Genomic DNA, 18,892 nt, shown 5'->3' on the forward strand with positions numbered 1-18,892 from the left:
TTGAAAGAGTAATTAATAACGCATCCTAAAATAATGTTATTGTGGAAATGCCTTATTGCAAAGGTATTGACACAGGAAGTAATATATATTATGGTGCACTGTGTAGAGCTGTATTTTATATATATATTTATATATGCTAAATAAAGTAGTTCTTTCCACAGATGCAAGAGATACATAATTCTGACTAAGTTCACGTTACTTAACACCAAGACAACCAAAGATGGCGGACGAATGTGTGATATGCGGTGAAGCTGTGGAAGGCAAGCCGTTGTATAAAAAACTAGGCTCGGGCGAGTTTAATGTTGAGGTGATCACCGCTTTGCACGCATTGCAACTGACACGTCTTCCAGAAAGCGCCAAGAATGATAGCTACATCTGTTGGGACTGTGATGAGATAATAGTGGGAGAGTATAGCAGGTAAATACAAATACTGTAACACCATAATACAAGTAATTAATGTTATTTAACTTCATAAGGTACAGCTTAATCATTGCATTTGGAGTTAATGAGAATTATATTTTGTATTTATATATGTTACAAACAAATACAGTATATAGCCTTAAAATCAGTGCACCTGTTACTTCATTAAAATTAGTCTTGTTAATTGGTTTGAGGCATCTGGTCTGGTCTGATTTTGGCTTCTAAATCAAGCCAAAATATTAAGTATATCAGGTATACTGTTGTGTAAAAGTTGAATAGTGTTTGGCATAAGCAATACAAATTGTTACAGTAGTTATACAGTATAAGAACAATTTCAGTTCATGACTGTTAGTCAACATCATGTTCCTCCTCATTCATTCATTCATCCATAATGAATGACTATGTATACTTTGTATAATCAACTTGTTTAATCATTTTCTCTGACTTCAAATTAGATATTGTATATTTGCAACATGCATATTGAAGACCTACACATGACATTATGGTAGCACAAAAGTGAATATGATACGAGTTAATAAATTTTTCCAGCTGTAGTTGTAAGTAGAGTACATTCTTGGTGTAGATAACTTCTCAGTTGACTGCGAATCAAGCTGAATTTTTCCCTATGTAATACCTAAATTTTACACATGGCTCTGTCCTGGGACCTCTGGTGTTCACAATATTTATAAATGATTTAGTCTCAGGATAGAGCAAGAACATTTCCAGATTTGCAGATGATAAAAAAAATAGTGGGAAAAGGGTGAAAAATCAGAAGACATAAAATCTCTGGAAGATGATCTAGATTAAGCTTTTAAAATGGATGAATGGTTGGTAGATGCTGTTTAATACTGAAAAATGTAAAGTTCTTAGCTTAGGAAATGATGACAGTTACCAGATATCAGCTGGACAATGGTGAATTTACAGTCTGAATGCAAAAAAAAAGGTCTCAGAGTCATGATTAATAGGTATCTTGAGTAAAAACAAAAATCAATAAATCAATTTGTCATAAAGCAAATAGTATACTGGCATTTGCTTCTAGAAGTCTTGGCAATAAGATATACAGTACTGTATATTATTATTTCTTAGCAATAAGATATACAGTACTGTTTATTATTATTTTTCAGATTTATCTTCTCTCATTAGGCCTTATTTAGATTATGCAGTTCAGTTTGGTCTCCATACTATAGAATGCACATAAATTCACTTCAACACATTCAGACAAGGATGACACAGTTAATCTCGGGAATTAGCCCCCTCCCTTATGAAGAGAGATTAAAAAATCCTAAGTTAGAAAGTAAGGGGGTGACATGACTGAAGTATATAAATGGATGAAGACGAATGGCATGGAATTTAAATAAAGTTTTAAAATATCAACACAAAATAGTACAGGAAACGATTGATTTAACTTGGATAAGTTTAGATTCAGGAAGAACCTGGGTAAATACTGGTTTGGAAATAGGGTTGTTGACCTATGAAACAAATTACTTGGTAATAATAGACATAGGATTGCTGGATTTTTGAAGCATAGTTAAATATATATATATTAAGGAATTTGATTTCATGTAGATAGGAGTGGCCTCATATCGTCAATATGTATTTTGCAGTTACCTTTATTCTTGTAATTAAACAATTATGTATAGTTTTGCCCTCTACATGCTGATCTCGAGTTTAATTCTCACTTTAATAATAATTTCACCCCCAAGCTACCTAGAAAATGAGAAAAAGCAAAAGGAAGAAGCGGCAAAAGTAAAGAAAGTTAAAAAACAACACCGAGCTCAGCAAAGAAAACGACAATTAAGGCAAAATCAGAAGAAACAGAAAGCAACAGGAACAGTAAAACAGCAAAGTGTATGGACTGTGCAACAGCCAGAAGTTTGGCATAATTCAGTCAAAAGTGAGAACATTAAGCTCTCCAAGACAAAGCTGTTGGAGCAGAAGCGGGCGAGTAATGCATACCACAACACACACTGTATCCTGTGTGATAGCAACTTCGAAAGTCGAGACAGAGGCTACCAACGCTTGCCCCTCAAGAAGAGAGTCAACGACGAGCTTGATATTGCACAGGTGATGGAGGTATGTGTGGAAAAAAGTGTTGTATTCGGTGTCACCCTTCATGCCATTATTTTTTTTTTTTTTTTCATTTTTTTTGTGGTACCAGAAAGATTAAAGCATAACAATCAAGATTTATTTGCTCCTGTTATTCATCATTCAGCGGTTACCTTTACTTAAACTGCTTCAGATTATTTGGATAGGTTATTTCTTGAAGAATGAACATATTTTCAGTAGGATAAATTTATGCACCCATTTATGATTGTTTAAGGTTTGTTTAAGATATTCCTGAAGGTATGGCTTATATGTTTCACTGAAAAAATAACAACAAATATTGCTACCACCAGTGCTACCACTACTAACCACAATCATCATCTTTCAGTATCACCATCCACCACTACTACCCACCATACCATCTTCATGATCATCACTACCACTACACCCATTATCACCAATGCAAAGTATATTTTTGTTAATAAATCTTTTCAGCAACTGGGTCTTGCTCGGCACATTGAACCCAAAATGAAAGGGAGACGCTTTGTGTGCAACCCCTGTTTTGTTATTATACGTCGGAATTACAAAAACAAGCTCATGAAAGGCACATCAATTGAAGGGTCATCCTCTTGCTCGGAGCCAATGGCCCCTGCAGGTACTCTCAATCCAATTCACAGAGCAACAACAGAAGAGCATGCTGCAGAAATTGTAAGTTCATGAGACATATATTTGTTTATTAAGCACCTAATGAATTTTAAGTCATTACCCACCATTCAGTCACTTCGGTATTGAAAGCCCTGAACATAACCTTGTATAAATGATGATTGTACTCATCAAGGGTTGAGATGCTGCTCCACATATGATCTTGGAATGGTAGGTCAATTTTTTTAGAGGGATTAGTTGTTGTGGTGGACTTGGTGAATTTGATGCTTCTATATAAAGGAGTTAGGCTGAGATGCAAACAAATCCATCAAGTAAACTCCCTCCTGCATATTGTTACTTGTGTAACACTATAGCAATATTAGTATCTTAGACATCCATCACTATTCAAACACTGGTCAGTAAGGTTAATTTTCAAATAAAAATCCATCCCCCTTCTCTCTGAGCAATGATCTGGCACTCTTTTGTTTATCTTTCATTATCTTGTCTCTGCTTGTGTCATTCCCACATTGTATCAATGTTTACTTTAGCCCGACTGACTACTTTTATCGTCTACATTGCTGTATCGTTCTTTACCTTCAAAATATTAAAGTGTTGTCCTGCTCAGTGTATTCATTGCACACTCACTACCTTCTTAGTAATTCAAATTTCTGCTAAAAAATCGTCAATAATTTCTGCTACAAAATTAATGGGTTTCTTCTTTCATATGCTGCTAGTGGAAAACCATCATTGACACATTTCTTGTATTTTGAGCTCATTTTTTTTCAGTGAAATAGCAAGGAATTTAAACAAAAAAACTTTAGATGTCCACGCCAACGATGAAACAATAGTTGGTGGTGCCTCTTGCAATGGGTTGGGGAAGCACAGCAGCTCATCAACCAAGAGGTGCGTTGGCCCAAAATCAAATATTCAGGCTGTCCGAATGGAAATAGGCTGAATGGTGGGACGGTGGCTAATTTCAATTTTTTTCATTTTAGAACCTGTCTTAATCAGAGAGTCATCATTTTATGTCAGCCTTGGTATAAATCCCTTGTCAAAGAGCCTTAATTTACAGCACTTCTACAAATGTACATTGTAAATGTACCTAGAAGATATCTGTTTTTAAGTAATACGAATTATGCACCCAAAACAGTTATCTATTGAATTTTTGATACGTAATGAACAGTATATCCAACACGACCCCTAATTCAGTTTTATTTAATACTTTTTCTGTTCCTTCCTCTAATGCTATAGGTTCTGTCTCTTCAAAATTACTATCAGTTATTTATTTATTTCAGGCCAAGCTTCTTCCTCCTGCACTGGCTGAGTGTTACAAGATTTTGACTAGTGATTGTATGTCCAAGAAATCAAATGATACCAACAAGTTGGAGTCTCGAGCTGAAAAGAATGGAGATGTTGATGACGCTGCAACTGTTAACACAGTTACAGATGTCAGTAGTAGCAGTGACCCTAAGGCTTTGTCTGAGAGTGTGCCAGAAGAAGACATGGATGAGCAAGGAGCTGAAACTGAGGCAGAGGAGGAAGAAAGTGGATTAAATGTATCACAAGATGAGCATGGGAACTATTTCATTGATATGGATGTGATTAACTCGCCAAGTGATGGCGATGACTCTGCAAAAGATGATGACAGAAGCAAGGAATTGCCCGAAGAAAATCAAAATGAGGCCTCTAATGCACCACGTACGAAGAAAAATGTCATGTTGCCCAAAAGGTTGCATCATCATCTGTCTTCAAACCATAATGATGACAAGAGGCAATTGGAAACACTATCACCTACACAAAAGGCGGATAAAACACCCGAAACAGGAAAGGATTGCCAGGATGGATCTATAACGACTGCTGCAGAGTCGGATTACACTGGCATCTGTAACATTTGTGCAATAAGTTTCACTGGAAAACCCCAAGATTGGTGGTATATGCTTAACAGTCCATTGTCTGGATTTGAGAGCATATCAGTCTCAATGGCTTTGAAGGTTAGTAGAGTCAATCTCTTGCATTTTCTTTAGTGTCTATTACTTACTTTTAACTTGTTTAAGGTACAGTATTGCCTACTTTTGAATTATGAGCAAACCTTTTTTTGTTATTTGTTTTTTTTACTTCATGTAACCTGCTTGGGTTATGTTTTCCATGTTTTGTAATAATTTGCTTAGACATCTACCATGCTGGTAGATTTGTCTGTCATTGTCATTGTCATCTAAATCTGTCATCGGATGCTGTCTTGGGACATGGAAAGAGGTCAAGCCTCCATCATGTAGCTAGTAGCTAGATTCAAGCAGTGGTGCAGTGTGTTGTGATCACAAAATCTCCATTTTACTGTAATTATAAATATTTACCTAGAAGTAATGACCTTAAATCTATAGTTTTGGTATTGAAATGTTCAACATTCATTTGCTGTATCACAGTGGTTCTCAACCTTTTCACCACCAAGGACCCCTTGGATTGAAATTAATTTTATCATGGCTCCCAGTTTTTGAAAGATCTAGCTACTCAACAAGCCAATTTCATTAACAATAAATCATTTTTCTCAGTTTCAACTCTCAAATGAAAGATTTATATAACTGAGCATGCAGTGAAATAAATGGCAGTATTAAAATAAAACGCTTACTTGTTTAATGAAATGGTTGATGTTGCTTTGTTGATGCTTACATTCCAAATTTCAGGTTCAAATTGGACCAATGAGTATGATTTTTCATTTGAATATGTTGCACCTTCACCTGAGTTGTCATTATTTCTTTGTTAGAACATGCTTCCAGTTTTTAACCAATGATCCAGTTATAATTGTCAGGGGGATTATATGATCAGATATATGACGTGAATTCCTCTCACTGGTGTAGCTAATACAGTTGAGTATAGCAGTTCAGGACACACACACAGGCACTGTGTAATAATACCAGTCACTTTGTTTGGATGTCACTGCATTCAGAATGGTTCCACCTTGTGAACTTGTTGAAAGTTTTTCTCGTACTGTATTGGATGTGTGTAGAGTTCCAAACTTATGTTACTGTGATTGCGTGACATGTCAGTTTCATGCACAAAGAAGAGGCTACACAAAAGTGCAGGAATGCTACTTAACATTTTCTCCCATACCCAACTTGCCATTATTGCAAGCAATATCATTTTAAAAATGAAATTAACATTGAAATATATATAAATTAAACAAATTGACAATAAAAATAAAAGGCAGACATTAGAGCAGTGACCACTGGAAGAGATTTCTATAATGCCAGTGCCTCAATGTTGTTCTGCTTGACAGGACATGATTTGAGTCGTTTGGACACTTGAGCCTACCTAAGGGAGTAGCTGATTGGTCTGCTCAGTGAAACCATAGTTTATGTTCATTGGAAGTACAATTTTTAATGTAATAAAATTCTAAGTCTTGAAATAAGTAGCTCGATTTCCCTCAAGGCCCATATCAAGATGTATGCAGAGTGTGGAGAAAATTAATAAATGAGGAGGCTTGGGAGTGGCCATTGTATATCTCTATACTTGGAAGCAGATTTGTCTTTCTTTATGAATGTATTAACCACCTTGAAATAGGTACAGTGTTATTGGAACTTGGTTTCCCTTCCCAGGATTGAATATTTCAAATAGGGACTGTATGTATGTACTGCTCTATAGTACTGTATATACAAATTATTTAACTGATAAAGAGGCACATGCCATGTTAATCCAAAGAGAAACTCCTAACAAATAGTTACATATTGACAATCGACTTGAGAATGGTCCAGGGCGGACCGAAACGTCGTCGTCCCTTCACCTTCTAGTGTGTGGTCTGGTCAACATACTTTAGCCACATTATTGTGACTCCTCGTCTGTGTACATACAGTATATTTAATTTTGTTTTAATTAATATACATTAACAGCCAGGCATGCTTCCTGGTAGATCTCACCATAGATTGTTGCAATACTGTATTTTATTTTGAATATTTTTTCTCAAGTATTTTTGGAGGAAAGTTATAGAATTTGTATTTAGACTAAAGTGGAGAATCACTAGGCATACTGTGCTAGTATGTTTGGTACCATTATGATGTATTTCGAAATACTGTACTAGCATGTCACATGTCTGCAAAAGGTTAAGCTTTATTGAATTTAAATTGATTTATTTTTTTATTTAGCTATTGGAGACCTCACTGGCCCACTCCAGTAAAGAAGCATGTGATGCGCGACAAGTTTGCTCTCCATGTTATGGCAAAGTGTCTGCAGGCTTTCGGTTAGTAATTTCTTACAAGTATACTAGTCTTGTGTTTGTTGAGGTATGCAAATGTTAATGAGCAAAGAGAAACGATGTGAGAGAATATGTAGAATTAATAAATATGGCCCTATACAGGCTATATATATGTTCTGCTTGTTTTGTTTTGATAATAGTTATTCAAACTTGTCTGGTGGATATTAGGGCACTTAAAAAGCAAGTCTATTTTGTACACGAGTGTAGTTAAGAGGCACTGCTGCGCCTCGGTGTGTGCTTCCAAGTATTACTCATACCATCTGCTCTTCTCCTTAAGGTTTATTTTTCAATGTTAGGAAAATAATATCAAAGTACATATAAGTATGCTATAGGGAGAGAAACATTTATTTTTTACAATGCTCTGAACATTCATTCACCTGCATGCTTTCCCACCTCTCCCCACCCAAAGGAAACAAATCTTTGCAAATAAAGTTGTTATTTAGGAAGCTTAAATGTTATATAATATTTTACAAATGTTTGAATCCTCATACAGCCTTCCAAACCAGACTTTGTTAATACTGTATTAACATTGAAATTTTTCAGTTGCAAATTAAGTTATATTTCTGTATATATATTTATTATCCCTTTACATTTCAGGTCTCAAGTTGTACAAAGGATTGCACGGCAGAAAAATATAAATGCATCGCAAGTAAATCTATCGAAGGTGAAGGTTCGGATGGTGCCAAAGGAAGAACTGCCGTCTGTTTTAGAAAGTCAGTCTGGGGACGCTGAGGAAACATTGGAGGAGAGATGCGGAGCAGGAAACAACAAAACTGGGGAATTTGAAAAGGAAAACATGGAAGTCAGTGATAGGAAAGGACAAAAGAGAAAATATGGTGATGCAGAGGACATTCAGAGAAAAAGCAAAAGAATTAAGAATTGTACAACAAAAGCTAGTGAAGCCTTTGGTGTAAAGAAAAAAGAAATTGGGGATGATAATGAAATAGCAAGGATGGAAAATGAGGCTTTTCACAAAGAGACTCAGAGAAGCATCTTGCAAAAGGCTGTTTATGTTACCAAAAGTCGCAGGAAAATTAAATTGAGCCCGAAGATTTTGGATGTACAGATAGATGATGATGATATTGAAGATTTTATTGTCAGTGATGATGATTATGATCTAAAAATCAACTCGAGACAGTGTCAAACCCAGGGCTCTAGCCAAAACAATGTTTCTTCTTCAAAAGATGATCAGTCTTATTTGAGTCATGATAATAGTGTGTGGAATGATAGTGGGGGTGAAACTCCTCGGGTGAATTGCTCAAACAGACGGTTACGTTTGAAACAAAGACATAAAAGACCAAAGAAAGTAATTCAGAAATCTAAAAAGCCTAAAGCTGTTGTAGTGCTCAAAGATTTGAAGTTTGTGCTCCCTCATGAAGCTTTTGGTGGAAAAGCAGTATCAGCAGTTAAAATTGAAGGAAATATGGATCACCAAACATCTGCATCTCCCGAAGTCAACTCCTCGAGTCACTCGATGCACGAGAAACCGCAAGATTGGATTACCTCAAGCGGTCACACTTCTCTTTTACAGTCTGGTCCGGGTGCATATTCCTCACCATTACAATATATTTTTAATTCATTATCTAATTCTCTCCAGCCATCGTGTTCACATTCCAAAGAAGTATGTAACCCATCGTTAGAGACAGAACTCACTGGTGGCAAGAATTTAAGTGATAAAGAAATTGATTCATCTCTGTCTTGCATAAGTGGCCGTTGTGTGGTGTGTGGCTGTAATTATTCTGTCCAGAGAGAGTTTTGGCACAACATCGATGAAAATATAAAGCCCCCAACACTGATGGTGCCAGTACGATGGGTGTGCGTGTCCCTCAGTGTTGATCAAATTGAACTCTCACAGCGGGACCGCGATGATGGCAAGGTTTGTGTGACATTCCATGTTTCACATTTTTTACATTTTTTACATTTTTCTTATATTATCATAGTACAGAATAAGTTTATTTTTACCTGGAAGTGGTATAGAGGTAGAGAAGGAGAGTGGGAATGTATATCAGAAAGAGAAAGCTGAAGGCTAGATCATGGTATGCATATAGAAGATTTTATAAATTTAAATACAAAATTTGGGTAGTCAATTTACAGTTGGTAGTCAATAGGTATTGAAGTTAGTACAGTATATGAAGTGAGTCATGGGAAAATGGAATAATTAAGAGAGGAAGAGTTTAGTGTGATGTACATCTGGATACAAGTCAGGTTATGTATGCTGATCTTGCTAATGGCAGAGTTATATGTATTCCCTTCCCTTAGGTTCTCTAGTCCTTTAACTCTCGGGTAACCATACCTTTCTCAAGTTAAAAGGTTATTCTCAAGGACAATGTAGCGACTGAGCTCCATGACTGTTTTCTATTGACTGAAATTTTGGATGCATTATGACCATATGTGGCACATCTGAAGAGAGTCACCGTGTTTGGAACAAATGTACATGTATATAGAAACACAGATTTTTAAAAATTATGGTTTATTAAATTAGCCCCATTTTGCAGGTGTGCAGACATTGCTTTGTACGACTGGCAAAGCAGTTTGAAAAATTTGTGAAGACAAAAGTGGGAGAATCATGCGGGATGACACCCATATCAGTTGACCTATCAGAGTACTTGATCACTTTCAACAAGGAGACAATGAATATTGAAGCTGACCCCAAGCAACATTCTTATGTATTAGAATTTGTAAGTTACATTTTTTGGTGGATAGTTAAATGCGAAAATATAATTAACCAAGGGGTGGGGTCCTTCGGCCTCGAAGAAGATATGTAGCATACAAGGGAGCCCTATGGGGCACCCGCATACACTCACATATTGTCTTCTACCACACCCTATATATATTAAATATTTTGTTACTTTATTTTATATTTTTATTTATTTATTTTTGTTATTTTATTAACCAACATACATCAATCTTATTCCATAAATTGGCGTCCTTGGTGATATTTAGCGCCCTCTGATCATTCCGCACATTTGATGGTGCTACATTGCCTTCCTGGTTTGGTGCCTTCTTTTGATAATTACTTACTTATTCCATAAATGCATTTTCTTCCTCTGGAAACTCACTCTCTTCATTTAATATCATGCCAAGTAAATAGTATCTGCATTTGCTAAACACCACAGAGAAACGTATACACATATTTGCTTAAAAACTATATTTATATGCCTGGCACACACACATTATTCAGCTACTATGTGGTTGCCCAGAGAAATTAAAGATACTGTATATAATTACTTGGCAAGCATTCTAAGGTAGGAAAGTGATAGGAGAGAAGCACAAGAATATTTTCACTTTGAAACTAATAACGTTCATAATGGATTAAGTGTTAACATTCTTTATTCATGGAAGATTAAATAATTTTTAAATACTTTAAGAAGAGTAGGACTTACTATTTCTAATCTTTTTCTATGATTTCAGGAGGATGCAGGCCAGCTGTTAATGAAGATTTTGCCAGTGATACAAAGCTTCAGTATTGATGATATTGTGGGCAAGGGTCACCGCCAGCCTCTTGACATAAAGGATTTCTCTACATGGTTGCTCTTGGTACTCAATGAGCTCAGAATTCAGACAGGGGCAGGCATAGGGGATCTGGCAGAATGGCTAATTCGTTTGATGCCCACGGAGATGTACGATAAAGGATTACGCCCTTGCCGGAACAGCTTGGCTTCTTTCCTTTTGAGTGTAACAAAATCTTCAGACATATTTACAAAAGACAAGCTAAGTACTGCCATACCCCCAGAGGTGTTTATTTTTAATAACCAAACTCCAGGTGCAAATATTATAACTGAAGATAATCAGCATAGATTAGGTCTGCCCCAGCAGAACAACCAAGGTGATCAATTAGACTGCATGAAAAGGGTGACATTGAGCAGCACACACACAATCGAATCAAGTCCTCCCCAAGAGAGTAACCAGGAGGATCGATTAGACTGCTTGGAAAATGATAGGGAAAATGTAAATTGGGAGGACTTTTTGACAATTATAAACATTGATGATCTGATGAAAGGAAGAGCTGAACCCTTGTCTGTGAAGCAGTTTAACAATGGTGTTCTGTATGCAATGTGGAGGGTCTCTCAGATGCTGGGAGAGGATGATCATACTGTTGTTGAGTGGCTAAAACAGTTATCACCAGTTCCTTTGCAGAAAGATGAACTTGAAAAAGTTGTAGCTTCTGCAAGCTCACTTCACAATTACTTAGAAAAGCATCCGGGTGATGTACAAAAATTGAAACGTGAAATAATTCGTATGAAGACCAGTGGCAGTTCATTGATGCTGGGAAATCAAAATTCTGATAAAAATGTTCCTGTTAGTGATCCTCTTTCCGTCACAATAGATTCTAGCAGAGCAACAAAATTGGAAGGAAATATTAGTAGAGAAAAGAATATACAAAATGACATGCCCAAAGATAAGAAATCTACAGATAATGCCACTAATCTAATGTCAGATAATAAAAATAAGATTACTACATTAGAGAAGTCAAGGCCAAAAGTAAATAGACCTTTCCGTAGAAGATATAAGTCTCGTAAAAGACCACTTAGTTTGTCAGACAGGCCAATGACTGGACATGACAAGAAGAAAAATCTTGAGCAGAAGCATGCCTCAAGAATGGCAGCAAATGTTGATTCTGCACAAGGGTGCAGTGAGGAGATTACTCCCCATACAACTTGTGAGTCATTGAAAGACTCCACATCCCTTTGTGGCATAGATGAGAACATCTCCGACATAGCTACTAAGGCAGGGGACAGTCTTCCTTGTTTGCCAGAAGCAAAGAAAAACTGTAAGTCTGAAACTGATGCTAAAGATGATGATGGAAAATCTGCTAGTATAGAAACAGTAGGTATTTTGGCAACTGGTGAAGTAAAAACTCCTCTCAAAGCTACAGCTGCAGTCAATAGTCTTAAATCAGAAATATACAAGACTGATGATGAGCAGCAAACTGCTATTGAAAATACGGCAAGCTTTTGTGCCAGTAATGAGGAAAATCATTCTGACAAAGCATCAGAGATGGACAGCCATTCGTCTTTGCCTCAAGGAAGGCAAAAGAATAAATCAGGCACTGATATTAAAGTAGATGTAGAGAAACCTGTTGGTGAAACTACATTAGGTAATGATGATTGTGATGAAAGCCTCTCTCTCGGAGTTACAGAGGTAAGTAGTAGTGTTGCATGTTTGCCTGAAGGAGGACAAAATAGTAAATCAGAAACTGAACCTAAAGATGTAAGAAAATCTGCTATTCTTAGTGAAAAAACAGTAGGCATTTGTGCTAGTGGGAAGGGAAATGTCTCGCACAACGCTACGGAGGCAGCAGACAGTCGTTCGTGTTTGCCTAAAGTGAGGAGAAACAGTAAGTCAGAAACTGATACTAAAGAAGATAGAAGAAAATCCTCTGGGGGAAAAGCATTGGATGTTAAGGCCAGGGATAAGGAAGATATTTTGCACAAAGCTGCAGAGGGAGCGGAAAGTCATCCAAGTTTGTCTAAAATAAGAAGAAATAGCAAATCAGAAAGTGATACAAAAAATGTAGCAAAGCATATTGTTGGAAAAACCAGTTGCAATCAAGCTAAAAATATGGATGCAAAGGTTCAAGATTTTCAAGGTAAGTTACATAATGGAGATAGGAGGCAAGTGTCTAAAAGTAAACAGAATACCCAAAATCTTGACAGAAATGAAATGGCCAGCAAGAGAACATCTATAAAACCAAGTGAAGAGCAAAAGAATGTAGAAGCAAAACTGGTGCCCATCAAATTAGATAGCAGAAAGCCTATTATTGATGAGGAGCAACCTGAATCTCGCCAGATTTCAAACACAATTGGGAAGGTGCAGAAACTGGGAAAGGAACTTGGGGATTTGAAGAGGTGTAATCAAGAATTGTTGAAAGATAATCAGAAAAATCAGAAATTGGTGAGTGAGTGTTTTAAAAGAGAAGATATGGTGTTGAATCAGCAAGGATCGACTAGTACAGATGTTAAAAGCAGAGACGACTTCTCTGACACATTACACGTGAGTGAAGCAAGCCCAATTCCTCGTAAATCTTTTGCCAAAGCTTCTCGGTTTTCATCGGGGTCAACCGTAAATAGCCCTGAGAATGTCCTCCACAATAAATTAAAATCTAAGAAAAGGTTAAATGCATTTAAGAGAAAAGTCAAATTTGTTGAAAATAAATTAAAATTTAAGAGACAACATGATAAAGCAAATTTGCCAAACACTCAAGAAAGCATAAAATCTCCACAGAAGAATCTGAAAAATAAAATATTAAAGGAAGGAGCTTCGCAAGGTGAAAAGGAAAGAAGTAAAGTAAGTGACAAAATGGCTTTTGATGCCGATAAAAGAGACCCACTTACCGTGCCAGAGTCAATACCCGAGACGACTACAAAAATGACCGTGAAGAATACTGTAAACAAACCACTGGAGGCAAAACATAAAGAAAAATTATGCAGGGATTCTGTCCATGAAAATGATGAAAAATCCAATGAGAGACTACAGGAAAGTGACGTTACCAAAAGAAATCCTAAACCTTTATCATTGGGAAACAGTTCTCCGCATTCCCACAGAAAATCTAATACAGGTGGGGCACAGTTATCTTCAAAAGCACTGACAAAAACCCAAAGTCCATCACATAAAATGATACAGAAGACGAAAAAAGCACAAACAGGATTGAAACGTGAACGTGAGAAAATGGGAACCACACCTCAGACTACAACTGATGTTAAAGTTGGTGACAAACTGCATGGCCCCACCGAGAAAAAAGCAAAACAAAAGCCAAGGTTTGAAGATTTAATGAACTATGATATGGGTCCATTGATTCCTCCTTAGATGTGTCATGTATGCAAAATTCTGGTTACAAAGTCAAACAAGTAAAGGAGTGTCTTTATTTTAATTCCAAATCTTTGTTATTTTATTCAGGATTTATGTTTTAATTTTTTATTTTATCAATAGTAATGAAAGTTGCATTATAGAGTACCATTTATACTGGTATTAACTCTCTTTTTAAATCAGGTAATTAGGAAAAGTCACTCTTTGCCACTCAGAAAAATGTATGGATCCAATTCCTTTATAAAGAGGAATGTTTTGACGAGTGCACGAAACATGTGCGGAGCTTCTGTTTACGACTCAATTGTTATATGACAAGTGTTTTCACCTAATCGGAAATAAGTTGGAGTGGGCATTTTCATATGTGCTGCATCCTGTGTACATATACAGCATTTGAGTGCAATTCTTTAAGGCAAGGTAAATTTTTACCATTTTACGACGAGTGTGAATAGCACTGTATTGTTGTGTACCGCTCTTTATTGAACCACACGATAATTGTTGTATGTTTCAAAATAGTCCTTGAGGAATGAGGTGGATTTGTCATTTTAGAATCACCTTGATACATACAGTACAAAACTGTTTTGGAATATGCAACTAGAGGTGTACCGATGTATCGCTATCAGTGGTATCGGTGTAATTTTGCATTTGCAATACCGATAACATTTCATTGAATACATGGATGTATATAGGCTGGTATATAAGAGGAGTTGACGTCCAACGTACGGTAGCAAGTATAGAGCTCTCCATCCCACGGCTTATCTAAAGCTTTACCCCTACTACTATTCCCTGGGATACAATCTGCTAACCATTTTAAAACCAGATCCATAATTACTGCTGAGGGAATGCAGATGAACAGTTCAAAAATCTTTGGCTAATTCCTTCTCCCTTCCCATGGGATGGACCTATGAGGAAGGACAAGGAATTAAACTTCACACCTCTGGAAGACAGAAGAGTTAGAAGAGACATGATTATAGTACATAATTAATTTTCTAATTTAATTCTTTGGGAAATTGACAGGGGAGACCAAGAGATTATTTGCAATGAGTAGAACACAAACAGTGGGAAACATAGAAATATAAGTACCCGATTCAGACTTCAAAATTAGTTTTCCACAGAAGTGGTGAGGCAGACTCCATACACAGCTCCAAATGTAGATATAACAAGAGCTCAAATACTTGGGAACCTGTGCACCAGTTGATTGAAGGCCGAGAGGTAGAGTAAAGAGCTGTAGCTCTTTACTCGACTTCTTATATGTGTACACCTCTTTATGTGTGGCCACAATTGAATTGCTTCATTAACATCCTTGTGTAACACACAGTTTTTACCACTTGGTTCATCCTTCATGAGACCAAACCAAATACTAGCCAAGTGTGGTTAAGCCTGTGCTATAATCCTCAAACCATCTTATGTTATACAGGTGGTGTGAAATCTTGCATTTCCAAAGCACACCTTATAATGCAAGACCTGGATGATGCTAACTATTGTATTACATCTGGAAGAATGTGCCATTGGTCTTGGAATGAAATATAAAAACATAAATATATTTTGTATGTGATATTAGGCACTTAGAGAAATGGGAGAGAATTATGGGAAGTTGTACGTTTAGTACCACTGATAATGCCAGTACCGTTGTTGGTCACGACAGGTCCATGTGACCATGGTCTCCTGAGGGCTTCCACGGCACTCTTCACCAGGTACAATTTCATCTCCCAAGATTTTCCAGCACTAAATAATTGCAAGATTCTAGCCCTATATAAAATCTGAACCCAATTAAAATATAATCAGTCCAAGCATTTAAGCCTACTCTAATATACTGTTTTTTTTCAGCCATTTAACTTCATGTTTGTTATAAGAAGTATTTCAGTTCAGCTGGGTACCATTTTTTTTTACATCTGAGAGAACACAATTTTGAACAGCCTTATGTGTAAACTGTAATTTTGAAGTAAAGCTGGATTTTATTTACTGACTCGCCTTCATATTTGACATGAAGTGTGTACTGTTCAAGGAATGTACGATATTTTCTCAGACCAATATCAAGATACATTTATCTTAATGTTGTTTTTATCAGGAGAAATCATTGAACTTTGGGTTATATATTGCATAACAAGGAACAAGTGAACAATTGCTTTATGTTTATTGGGGATTTCCAATTTGAACATTTTGAAAGACAATATGTTTTATTCCTTGAAAATGTTGAGTCTTAGCACTCGACAAGGGTTTTAAAGTTAGACGAGATGAGATATTCAAGTTAATGTAGGCTTCCTTCAAACATTTTCATATCTATATGTCATTTAGGGTTTTCTGAAGCTTTGTTACATTTTGTTATGAATTCTTATCAGAGTAATTAATAACAATTTTATTTAATAATATTTCAAATGGTAACATTGGAAGAGGGCTTGTGTTGCACAAGCTTTTATGTAGCAACCCATTGCAGTTACATCATTTCTCACTTTCATGGAGTGGAGGAATTCTTAGCCTTTCATGAAAAGATTGCCTCTGGCATGATACAGTATTGTGTACTTTTATCATGGTGAACACAGTGCTGCGTGCACCAGTGGTGGTGGACAGCGTGGTGTCCACATTCCTACACCAAATTTTACATAACATTAAGCCGTGTAAGCCACAATTTTAGGCCAGTGCTTCACTGAATAACATCTAAGGTAAGTTAGATGTTTTAGTGTGCAGGGTGGATTGGGGCCCTGTGGTCTTGTATATCATTCTGCCATCAGTATTATGGCTTTTCTGGAAATAATTAACTCGTGGAAAAGGTGAAATATATTCAGTGGATACTTAATGTGCATGATTAATTATTTGCATTGATTTTTTTTATACTGCATTTGTTATATTAAAATTATTATTTGTTTGTATTTAAGATTCTGTAAGGGTTACCTTATGTGTACATAGTACTGCACAGGTATTATCATATACAGTACCTATTTTGGAGGTACCCCAGTAGCTTCCTGATCTTAACTCTGGTACCACCAAGCATTAGCCCAACACACCAAAACTGTGTACACTAAGAGACAATTCTCTCCACGTTTGGGATCCCAAGACTTTTCAACTCTACTTTTATGCTGGGGTATAACTAGCCAACCTCTCAGTGTTCAGAAGGGAACTTTATAAACAACTGGGCTACAATTCATCCATCAGACTGGGAGCAGCAGCAGCATCTAGCAGCCTGTTTTACCAGACCGTCAACCAGGAGGCCTGGTCGGGGGCCAGGCTGCGGGGTTATTGGTATTTTGAACCACCTCAAGGTAATTGAGGTCCGCAAGCCTGGACCGGAACCTATAGGACCTATCCTATAGGGAGTAGGTGTTCGGAGATCAACCACAAAATTAGACAAATCTACTAGAATATATGTGCAGCAAAACAAATAACTGCTTGAAGTTAATTAGGCAACCAAGGCACTCAATTGTTACTATAGGGTAAATGCTCTGACACTAATGTTGAGCACACTTTACAGTATGGGAAAACTGACACTTCAGTTTATTTGTCACCTGCAGGGTTTTGGTCTGTCTTTTTTTTCATGTTGTGTGCCAGTCAATTTGTCGCCTCTGGGAAAAGAACCCCCTCCATTGTGTTTCCTTGTCGTGGTGAGGGGGAAAGGGGTAATATTTGGTTCATTTCTTGTCCCTGTGAGGGCTGGTCTCTGAGGGTAGCTTTCCTACTGGCTTCTCGATCTATGGTTCTTGGTGTTATTCCCTCTCATGGTGTCATCTGTTCAGGTGGTCAGTTTTCCTTTCCATCTATTTCAACAGTTATGGCAATTTGGCAATCCTCATCTGCTTATGGGTGCCGTGTCTGGACTGCGTAACATTTGGGATGGCACATTTCACCTGGCCTGGTAGCTTATCTTTCCCTTTTTCCCTGGTACATCTTCTGATGCCCTTGTTGAGGTTGGGGCCCCTGTGTGGATCTCTTCTTCTCTGGGCTTTTATAAAACCAGTTCAGCCCTAATTACCATGTCTTCTTATTCAATGTTAAAACTCCTTCCCTACCCAGGCTCTCCTCTTCCTGTTGGTCGGTGGCAAGTCCAGCCTCAATAGTTCTAGGTTCTTCGTAGTTATTGTATTCTTGGCTTTGTATCTTATCTCCTGTGTCAGAGTTCAAGTGGATGTCCTCAACGAGCACTTAGATAGGTTCTTGCAGGAAGTGTCTGACCAACTGAGTTGTTGTGGATATGTGGGTCTGCAGGCTGCTCCAAGCAACAGCCTGCTGGACCACATTATGACAAGTCGAGCCTGGCTTCAGGCTGGGCTTGGGGAGCAGAACTCCCAGAACCTTCTCCAGGTAAGAGTCAGATGACTGGCTTCATGGTACCATGTTGGTGTCTTTGTGATGGCTTTGTGGGCCTCCTGTCTGTTCTTCTTGTTTGCATTCATCCTTTGTGGTGGTAGCTATAGGTTTTGCTTTTTCTACCCTGGCTCTTGTTTTAATTGTGGCTGCCTGTACTGTATTGCCATCCAGTCTTAGTCGACCTTGGCGGGTTATTTTGAGATGATTTCGGGGCCGAGAGTCCCTGCGGCCCTGTCCTTGACCAGGCCTCTTTTTTAGTACACATCCCAGGAAGCAGCTCGTAGCAGCTGTCTAACTCCCAGGTACCTATTTACTGCTAGGTGAACAGGAGCATCAGGGTGAAAGAAACGCTGCCCATTTGTTTCTGCCTCCACCAGGGATCGAACCCAGAACCTCAAGACTACAAATCCAAAGCGCTGTCCACTCAGCTGTCAGGCCCCC

The 18,892-nt window shown here is 37.4% G+C and overlaps 1 protein-coding gene across 1 annotated transcript in view; it reads left to right on the forward strand.

Moving 5' to 3' along the window:
- The window catches only part of LOC123756393 (uncharacterized), a 15,851-nt gene extending 1,650 nt beyond the window's left edge, over positions 1–14,201 (forward strand). The window contains exons 2-9 of the mRNA XM_045739510.2: positions 162–417; positions 2,124–2,493; positions 2,959–3,171; positions 4,401–5,096; positions 7,239–7,333; positions 7,946–9,224; positions 9,844–10,026; positions 10,760–14,201. Of these exons, the coding sequence (XP_045595466.2) occupies positions 221–417; positions 2,124–2,493; positions 2,959–3,171; positions 4,401–5,096; positions 7,239–7,333; positions 7,946–9,224; positions 9,844–10,026; positions 10,760–14,155 (6,429 nt within the window). The 5' untranslated portion in view covers positions 162–220 and the 3' untranslated portion in view covers positions 14,156–14,201. The remainder of the gene's footprint in view (positions 1–161; positions 418–2,123; positions 2,494–2,958; positions 3,172–4,400; positions 5,097–7,238; positions 7,334–7,945; positions 9,225–9,843; positions 10,027–10,759) is intronic.
- The last annotated feature ends 4,691 nt before the right edge of the window (positions 14,202–18,892 follow it).

Source organism: Procambarus clarkii, chromosome 25 (assembly GCF_040958095.1).
Source record: "Procambarus clarkii isolate CNS0578487 chromosome 25, FALCON_Pclarkii_2.0, whole genome shotgun sequence".
Classification (NCBI taxonomy): domain Eukaryota; kingdom Metazoa; phylum Arthropoda; class Malacostraca; order Decapoda; family Cambaridae; genus Procambarus; species Procambarus clarkii.